Below are 10,393 nucleotides of genomic sequence, written 5' to 3'. Positions count from 1 at the left end.
CACACTAAAGTGGAGATATGTGTGTATATATATATATATATATATATATATATATATATACACACACATACCCCCAAATAGATTTGGTATGAATTTGCAATATTTATGGTGGGGGAAAAAAATCTGCAAACTTTCAAGGTGGCCTTAGGATGACTTTAAAGTATTTACCGTAATACATTATTAATATAATGATTATTAACATAATAATAATAGTAAAATTTAAATATAATAAATAATAATATTGTAATAAAATAAAAATTATATATATAATATAATAACAATTATATAATAATAAATAAAACTAAGCTCTAATATAAATTAAAATGCTAAACAAACTCAAAATCAAGATGTAAACTTAAACCATGTTTCTTTATTGTTTTAAGGATGTACACTAATCAGTCAGTACTCTTAGTTTCTGTTAAGAAAAATATTTAGAAAATAAATAAGCAGAATATTGTGTTTAACAACAGAGACGCCAATCATAGTTATGGTTACTTTTCAAGAACTATAGCTCAGCTGCCAGAGAATTGCATCAACCCAGAGTCATATGTTTGATTCCTAGGAAACACATGTATACCTTATGTATAAATATAAATGTAAATGGCTACAATAATGTTGTGCTATGACAGTAAATAGTCATGTGATATTTTGAACAGGAGAGCATGCCGATGGAGGAGGCTAGGCCTGTTGAATGCCCTCTAGACAGAGAGGAACTGGGAAGGAGCTCATGGTGTTTTCTTCACACTATGGCTGCATATTATCCAGACACACCGACCACAGAACAACAGGGGGAGATGACACAGTTCATCAACCTCTTCTCAAAGGTTTTCCCATGTGATGAGTGTGCAGAGGACCTGAGATCAAGGTTGTCATCATTTATTGTTGTGGTTTTTATGTTTGTCTTTTAGCATTTCAGCAGAAGCATTGCAGTGTTTACAGTTTGTGTTTGGTAGCATATGTTTCAATGATCTTGTGTCTTATCAGACTGAAAATGAATCAACCAGACGCTAGCAGTCGGCATAACCTCTCACAGTGGCTGTGTCGCCTCCATAATGACATCAACATCCGATTAGGCAAGCCAGAGTATGACTGCAGCAAGGTGGATGAGCGATGGCGAGATGGCTGGAAAGATGGATCTTGTGACTGAAAACCTCCAACACAATCATGAACATGAGCAAAATGCAGCCGCACACTGAGTCTGTGGACCTGTCCTTTTTGTTGCAAGTGCCACTCAGGAGTCATGCATTTTGAGACTTTGCACTAATTGATAGAGTGATTTATTCATATACAGTTGTCTGTATTGTGCTTTTAATCAAGTTTTGCTGTCTACAAGAGTATGGTGTTATGGCCCATATTGTTTTGTATTATTGAGCTCTCCGTGCATATGATTAGCCCAGAGGCAACAGCATGAACTTTGTAACAATCTGTGCAACAGCCGGAAACAAAAATGCTTTGTTTAGAGCAGTGATTCTCAGCTTTTTGAACTCCAAAGCCCCTCATTGTAAGACAATAACTGAATATTCCCCAAGATATTTCTGATAGTTCTGCTATAAAGACAAAGCTGCTTGTTTTCAAAAAAAAAATTATTTACAGAAACATGGAATGGCAATTAAATGAATAGCTCACCCAAAAATGAAAATTTGCTGAAAATGTACTCACCCTCAGGCCATCAAGGATGTACAGTAGATGAGTTTGTTTCATTAGAACAGATTTGGAGAAATTTAGCATTACATCACTTGGTCACCAATGGATCTTCTGCAGTGAATGGGTGCCGTCAGAATGAGAGTTCAAACAGCTGATCACTGATAAACATCACAATAATCCACAAGTAATCCACACGACTCCAGACTTTCAAATAATGTCTTGTAAAGCAAAAAGGCGTGTTTGTAATAAACAAATTCATCATTAAGATGTTTTTAATTTAAAACCAGATAAAATAGTTCCCTATCCATAATATAGCTTTTTTTCTAGTGAAAACGTAATGTTATTTGTGTTATTTTAAATAATTTTAAGCCATCTTGTGGTCCGCTTGGAAGTGTGCTGTGGTTTCCCAGTTGAAGACCAATGGTTTAGACGTCTCAATAAATTATTCATATTCAAGAATGGGTAAAACAATGAATTGTTGATCATGTTCAATTGCATCAAGATAGGCTTCTTAAAACAACCAAAACTCAATTAATTTGCATGCTTATTTGCTGTTTACAAATGTGGCAAGGATAGGCTATAGTAATGTCTTCCCACATTGCTTTCCTTATCATGAAAAAGTCATTTTTATTTATGCATTATTATTTGCTGCAAGACTATAATATCGCAGTGTAGAATGATAACGCCAGAGTGCATCACTGTTTTAGAATTGCACTCATTCATATGAAGTATGCTGTGATAGTCAAAACAATGTCGTTCCAAACCTGAATGACACTGGATTTTGTTTGGACACTAATATTCTTCAACATTTTCTTTTGTGTCCCTATTGACTTTCATTATATGCAATTTAAAAATATCATCTTTTGTGTTCCACTGAAGAAAGAAAATCGTATAGATTTTGGGTTAACTATCATTTTTATGTGATATTGTTTTATTGTAATATTTGATATATCTTCAAGTATTACCCTTTCCTTGACTAAATATTCTGCATACCACCCTAAAATGTTCCAGTTGTTTTTGAAGTTGAAGCCCTGCTCTGTGAAGTTAGCGGTCTGCCAGCTGAGTGAGGACGTGAGGTAGTCGGTAGATGGTGTTGTTGAGACAATGTAGTACACTGAATCACAGAGAGATTGCGCACGCCTCTGACAGGCAGTGGGGTGTGTGTGTGTGTGTGTGTGTGTGTGTGCCTACCTCGACCCACAGCCCAGAGCCTGAATAACAGTAGGAGGAAAATGGACGGAGTGGGTTCATTTGGTGCTGGGAGAGCCGGTGCTGCGTTCGACCCTATTGCCTTTATCCAACAGCCGCAGACCATCCTTAGAATATTATCATGGGTAAGACATTTATTTACCTACAAATGATCATATCAGCTTAGAAGAGACAAGTGTGGTTCTGTGAGAATAATCCAGAACGTATCATAATAATAACATTTTAATCGCGCTTATTTAATAATTAAATAAGGTCACTGGGAAATATGACTCGCATATAGATATCCGTTTATTCGTGAAATCAAAGATTACTTTTGGTTTATATTGAAAATATTGACGTATTGATGTCATGAAGCGTATTTGCCTCTGGTGACGAGGTTACTGTGATTCCTTCTAGAATAATAACATAAAAGCATCAAGCATGTATATAAATACACGCGCTCATTCTTGAATCTTTTTGTTGTTTGGTTTATTATGGTGGGATGAACTCGTTTGTAATATACCATTATATTATTATGTATTATTTTTATGCATCGGTCTATCACTAGGCGTGACTTCAAAACAATAAATAATATTTTAAATATAGGCTATTTACCTATATTAAAGCAATAAAACGAGTCAATCTGATGAACGTTTCTCTATTATGCAATAAGGTTTTTCAGTAAGAACATCATTATAGTGTGACCCAAAGCATAGCGAGCTGCCTCATTTTGAGCATCGCATGTGTTCTGTGTGTTGCTTAGAAATGCTGTCTACTTAGGCAGCCCACTAGGTTTTGAGCCGCAGCCACAGTCTGCTTCTATATGACCGGCGCCTCGATTCTGATTGGTTGATGCATTACTATAAGCGCATGTGCTGTTACTTCATTTGATTTTATTTGCGTCAGACAAACACATCACGTGGACCATTATAGCTTTCTCTTTCAGTCAAAGGCTTTTCTTTCTTGTAAAGATAGGCTTCAAAATCTTATCAAAATCAAAAACCAAAAATATTAAAGTTATATATTAGTGTAAAAGTATAGCCTATCAGCCTGCTATAAAAGTACAGATTAGTATCTTTTGAAAAGGTACCGCCTCAATGACAGTTTGCACCTTTTTTTTCTGTATGCAGAAGAATAATAGTTGGCCCTACAAGTGGAAAATGTTAATTTAGAAGAGTTATTGTCTATTTAGAGTACATTATGTTTATTGAACAGCAGTGTTTTGGTCATGCAGCGGATCTTATGTCTGTGTCAGTTTATATTTCTCTTTCATTTTGTCATTGAAATATTTAATTTCTAACAATCGACACCTGAAAAATAGATATATTTTCTGGGTAATTAAGAGCAATGTAAGTACGATCATTAACTAACATTACTACATTATTTAATGCTTCGAAGTTTGAAATTGTTCGTTAAAAATGTCATGAAAAGTTGTGGTCACCATTTTAAGTTTTTCGCCTTTTAAATTAAGTTTGCTTTTTGTCACAGTATGGGATGTTTCTGTCACTTCATGTCAACAACCTGAACGTAGAATAATAGTATTTGTTGTAATGGTATTTTAGTATTTAATGTCATTTATAATGGCTTTAACAGTGCTACCATGAAGAAGAAAAAATACATTAAAACAGGTGTATCATTTCCTCTGCAGATCTTCTCAATGGTAGTGTTTGGATCCATAATAAATGAAGGCTACATCAACCATGGCAGTGAGAGGCTCTATTGCGTTTTCAACAAGAACAACAATGCCTGCAACTACGGAACCACCACTGGGCTCATAGCATTTCTAGCATGCATTTTCTTCATTATCCTTGACATGAAGTTCCAACAAATCAGCAGTATTAAAGACAGGAAGAAGGCAGTGATGCTGGACATTGGATTTTCAGGTAAACAATACGAGCATGCCAAAACAGACTGAGACTCTCTCTGTGACGGCTATTTTTAAACTGTGAATTGTTCATGGGGTCTGGCAATGATTCATGATCTCTACAGAAGTACTGTATTGCCTTGAGATGTTTTGTATATATATGTAAACATGGGGGCAGTATAGTAAACTATATTGACATTATTACTCTAATATATTCTTATTGTTGTATTTTGTGCATGACTACAGGTTTCTGGGCATTTTTGTGGTTTGTTTGTTTCTGCTTCTTGGCCAACCAATGGCAGCGCACCACCCCAGATGAGCTGCCCTTAAATCAGGGCGCGGATGCTGCCAGAGCTGCCATTACCTTCTCCTTCTTCTCTATCTTCACCTGGGTAAATGAGCATAACTATCTCTACACAGAAATGAAAACACATTTCATTGTCATTTTATTAGAGTAACCGCCATTCTTTTTCAAATCTGGAGCTGAAATGGCAGGATATCCAGAATACCAGTCCATTTCAGTAAATGAATAAGTTGTTGTATCATTCATGACCTATCTCATCGACATTAGCTTGTTCTACATACTGGTTTCAGCCCTCAGGGGACGTGGGCACATATAACAGAATTACTTCCTTTTCCCTTGCTGCCGTGAATGAGGATGAGAATAGTGTTTGGTGGCGTGTCCTGATGTGAATGAAACAGTGAAAAACCTAGGCTATTTCTTACAGTTACTGAACAAGAGTGAAATATATATCTTGTCTTGATTCTTAGTAATTGTATTAGAAATACACACAAACACACACTACCGTTTGGAATAATTTATTAATTCATAATAATGTATGGAAATATGATACACTACCATTCAAAGGTTTGGGGTAAGTAACATTTTTTTTTTAAGTTTATTTTTATATATTATATATTGTATCTTTTTACTTTTATTCAGCAAGGACACAATAAATTGATCAAACGCGACAGTAAAGACATTTATAATGTTACAAAAGATTTCAATTTCAACTAAATGCTGTTCTTTTGAACTTTCTATTCATGAAAGAATACTGTCATGCTACGCTGTAAATAAATGCATGAAGATGAAGGATTAGAAAGTCTTTAATCCAACAGACAGGGTAACATTGACGAGACCGGACAACTAGAACTGGGGAAAGGTGCAAACGAAAACAAAAGTCCATGTGGTGTGTGAGTGTGACAAATACTAAAAAAAATACAGTCATGGCCTTTTTGCTGCTTAAGCTGTTGTGGTGTTCATTCACATTGTTTCTATATTATTGTGTAGAGTGATCAGATGCATTTTAAATAATTGCTAAAAGCTTCATTGGCCAAAACAAATTTCACTCTTTTTTGATCCTGACACAAAATGACCAGCTAACATTAATTGACTAATCATATCAGCAGCACATGTGAAAGTGTGAATGAGTACTAGTCAGGTTAATCACTATCGTACTAATTAGATTGTAAGAGCAGACTGATTGTTATAAAAGGAGGAAAGAAGCGATTCCAATCATTGTGTTCTTGTTAGCAATGTTTACCTCCAAAGAAACATGTGCAGCCATCATCGCTTTTGCATCAAAATGGCCTCACATGCAAGGAAATTTCTACAAAGAATATTGCACCTGAAATAACCATTTACCGTATCATCAAGAACTTCAAGGAGAGAGGTTCGACTGCAGTGAAGAAGTCTGCAGGACGTCCCAGAGTGTCCAGCAAGCGCCAGGACCGTCTCCTCCTGAGGAGTCAGCTACGGAATCGTGTCACCAGCAGTGCAGAGCTTGCTCAGGAACAGCAGCAGGTTGGTGTGAGCATCTGCACACACAGCGAGGCCAAGACTTTTGGACAACGGCCTGGTGTCAAGAAGGGTAGCAAAGAAGCTACTTCTCTCCAAGAAAAACGTCAAGGACAGACTGAAATTCTGCAGGAAGTACAAGGACTGGACAGCAGAAGACTGGTGCAAAATGATTTTCTCTGATGAAGCTCCCTTTGACTGTTTGGGACATCTGGAAAATCGATTGTTCGGAGAAGAAAAAGTGAACGCTACCATGAGTCCTGTGTTGTGCCAACAGCGAAGCATCCTGAGATCATCCATGTGTGGTGTTGCTTTTCAACCAAGGGAGTGGGCTCTCTCATAATTCTGCCCAAAAACACTGCCATGAATAAAGAATGGTATCAAAACGTCCTTCAAGAGCGACTTCTTCCAACGATCCATGAGCAATTTGGTGATGATCCGTGCATTTTCCAGCATGATGGAGCACCATGTCACAAAGCAAGAGTGATAAAGAAGTGGCTCGAAGATCATTACATTGAAATTTTGGATCCGACAAGGGTCAACACTGTAAATATTGACTCATTATATTTTTTGCCAATAAAAGTCTTTAAAACTTATGATATGCTTATCATTGTTTTTCAGTATACCATAGAAACGTGGAAAAATAATCTACAAATAGTGAAGCAGCAAACTTTGCAAAACACAAAATTGATGTCACTGCCAAAACTTTTGTCTATGACTGTAGTGTTTCTACAAAAATATTAAACAGCACAACTGTTTGACAAAGACATTGATAATAATAAGTCAGTATATTAGAATGATTTCTGAAGGATCATCACGACTCTGAAGACTGGAGTAATGATGCTGAAATACAGCTTTGCATCAAAGGAATGAATTATATTTAAATATATATTAAAACAGAAAACAGGTATTTTAAGTTGTGCTAATAGAGTTGAGTATTTTAAGTTGTCAGAGTTAAGAGTAGTTATTTTTAAAAAGAGTTTGATACTAATGCGTGACTCATTTGCTTCCTCTTTGTGTTTCAGGCTGGTTTGACTGTAAGAGCAGTGCAGAAGTACATGCTGGGGACTGACATGAGCCTCTTCACCACAGAAGACTTGGATGGCAACCCGCCCGTCCAACCCTACCCCACCATCACAAGCACCGAGCCCGACGACACATACCAGAGCCCACCCTTCACCGAAAACCTGGACCCCAACGCCCCAACCTACCAGGTGCCAATTTACTGAAACGGTGCCTAGCTAAATCCACATGCGATGTCATTGGTGTGTCAGAGTCAGTGTGGATGGCTGGCGCTGGTCTTCAAACTGAAGTGGTGTGACAATGTTCATAGGTAGTACCGTTCTGTGAACTTCTGTACAAGATTATGTTGATTGTGATTTCACTTTCGTTCGGAATATTACATGTTAATTTATCAACTGGAATGAAACCGTTTAAGGGTTATTAGTGTTGTTTAAAAATGAAAAAGGTTATGTTGCATGTTATATTTAGAGAGTTATGAAGTGCCATGCATCACAAACAATACCTTATTTATTCAGTTTCCATAATGCTGTTGGGTACTGTATATAAGTGCAATATCTGAAACATGGAATCACCAAAACGTTTGACACATTTAAGTGTTCTCCAACTAAAAGCTAGGTGGTCTTCTTAAAAAGAGGGTGGCGTTTCGCTGTAGATAAGGGTGTCTTATGCATCAAAAGTGTGTAGAAAAGGTGTTGATTCAGTGTTTGATTTAGTGAAGCCACTAAACGTGTTAAGACATAAAGCCTGATTTTATTTTGGAAGGAGTTTTGTAGTTTACAGTGCATGAATACTTCTGACTGTATCAAAATATAAAGATGAACTGAATCCCACTAAAAAGATTTCAAACAAATAAGGATTTTTATCAAGAGCCACAATCAGTTGACATTTTAAAATTGAGGAATACAAACATATAATCATTTGAAAAAAGTTAAATTGCCATTTAAAATAAATACTTTGAATGCATTTACAAACTTGGACAATGACGCCAATTGGTTTGTTTTCAACATTAGAAAGAAGTACATTCAAATACACTACCATTCAAAAGGCAGTAAAACATTTTGTTTTTAAAAGAAACGAATGCTTTTATTCAGCAAGGATACATTAAAATGATCAAAAGTGACAGTAAAGACATTTGTAATGTTACAAAATATTTCTATTTTAGATAAATGCTGTTCTTTTGAACTTTATATTCACCAGAAAATCCTGAAAACTATTAAGCAGCACAGCTGTTTTCAACACTGATAATAAGAAATGTTTCTGGAGCAGCAAATCAGCATATTAGAATGATTTCTGAAGGATCATGTGACACTGAAGACTGGAGTAATGATGCTGAAAATACAGCTTTGCATCACAGGAATAACATTTTAAAATATATTAAAATACAAAAACAGCTATTTCAAATTTTAATATAATATTACTGTTTTTAGTGTATCTTTGATCAAATAAATGCAGCCTTGTTGAGCAGAAGAAACTTTAAAAGATCTTACCAACCTCAAACTTTTGAACAGCAGTGCATATGCCAGTATTTTGCAAAATTATTTGTTTGAGACACTCTTTAGATATTCATCAGTTGGCTGTAGTTTAAAAAAAAAGCTGTTTGGTGACCATCATCAGTGCTTTGTCTGATATGTGGTAGATTTTGGTAATGTTTCTGTGTTCAGAGATAGTGCAAAATACACAAATGATAGTGATTGTACTTCAATACATGTAAATGTAGTATGTTTGTGAAAGTGGTCAGGGTCTTGTGTTTCCTGTACTTAACTCTGCACTCCTGTTAAAATGCCTCATGGACCAGTATTATGGGAGAGTTTTGGAGTGATTCACTGAGGTATGTTTTGCTGGATCAAAATTTGCACCTCTACAAAAGTATTATAGATGATGAAAAGATGTGAAATTAAAAGCCTTTAGTTTTTGTATTTGTACCTCATTGAAGGACAAAGTGCAAAATTTGCATCAGTAAAAATGCCTTGACCTTGTCCATGACTCTTTTAAAATACATATTGCATACTGTATCTGCAGGCAATATATCCCATTTTGTGATTGAAAGATGTACACAAAAGATTCGTCGTTGTCAGTCAGAATGTCTTCAGACTGCAGTTGTCAGACATTATGAAAATAAAGATGTTTTTCATGAGTGGATCACCTGTAATGTGCCTTTTTAATGACTCTCACACACCATTATGAGATCATTCTGTTCTGAAAGCCACACCCTGTAACATTTTGAGATTTCTACATTTAAAGGAATGGTTCACACAAAAACATTTGCTTTAAATTTACTCACCAACCAAGATGTAGATGAGTTTGTTTCTTCATGGGAACAGATTTGGAGAAATTAAGCATTACACTTGCTCACCAATGGATCCTCTGCAGTGAATGGGTGCCGTCGGAATGAGAGTCCAAACAGCTGAGAAAAACATCACAATCATATACACAAGTAATTTACAGGTCTCCACTTGTAAATTACCGACTTGTGAATCGAAAAGCTGCATGTTTAAAGATGCGTTTAACTTCAAACGGTTGCTTCCAGCTAAAATACAAGTCCTCTATCCATAATGCTGTATTTCTTTCCACAGTTCTAAACAAACATGTTAGTGGATTGATGTGAGAGGACAAAATGTTAGTGGATTGATGTGAGAGGACAAAGACACACTAAACAGAGATCATTTTTTTCACTGGAGGACGTTTTATGGATTATGTACTCATATTTTGGCCAGAAGCAATGGTTTGAAGTTAAAACACCTTAATGATGGATTTGCTTACAAACACACAGCTTTACGCTTCATAAGACGATAATTGATGGACTGATGGAGTCGTGTGGATTACTTGTGATGCTTTAATCAGCTGTTTGGACTCTCATTCTGACGGCACCCATTCAC

General features: G+C 36.0%; 2 protein-coding genes across 2 annotated transcripts in view; both read left to right on the top strand.

Moving 5' to 3' along the window:
- Positions 1-1,676, top strand: part of LOC107674715 (FAD-linked sulfhydryl oxidase ALR-like) — a 2,123-nt gene extending 447 nt beyond the window's left edge. Inside the window, exons 2-3 of the mRNA XM_016468800.1 lie at positions 657-865; positions 985-1,676. Of these exons, the coding sequence (XP_016324286.1) occupies positions 657-865; positions 985-1,147 (372 nt within the window). The 3' untranslated portion in view covers positions 1,148-1,676. The remainder of the gene's footprint in view (positions 1-656; positions 866-984) is intronic.
- A 1,120-nt stretch (positions 1,677-2,796) lies between these two features.
- On the top strand, positions 2,797-8,575 carry syngr3a (synaptogyrin 3a). The gene is made up of 4 exons (XM_016468624.1): positions 2,797-2,978; positions 4,481-4,715; positions 4,943-5,088; positions 7,520-8,575. The coding sequence occupies exons 1-4, from the start codon at positions 2,877-2,879 to the stop codon at positions 7,721-7,723; spliced, it is 687 nt and encodes a 228-aa protein (XP_016324110.1). The 5' UTR covers positions 2,797-2,876; the 3' UTR covers positions 7,724-8,575.
- Positions 8,576-10,393: the final 1,818 nt, after the last annotated feature.

This window comes from Sinocyclocheilus anshuiensis, unplaced genomic scaffold (assembly GCF_001515605.1).
Source record: "Sinocyclocheilus anshuiensis isolate Anshui unplaced genomic scaffold, SAMN03320099.WGS_v1.1 scaffold152, whole genome shotgun sequence".
Taxonomy (NCBI): Eukaryota; Metazoa; Chordata; class Actinopteri; order Cypriniformes; family Cyprinidae; genus Sinocyclocheilus; species Sinocyclocheilus anshuiensis.
Note: the sequence above shows the minus strand (reverse complement) of the source record. Positions and strands in the feature narration are given on the sequence as shown.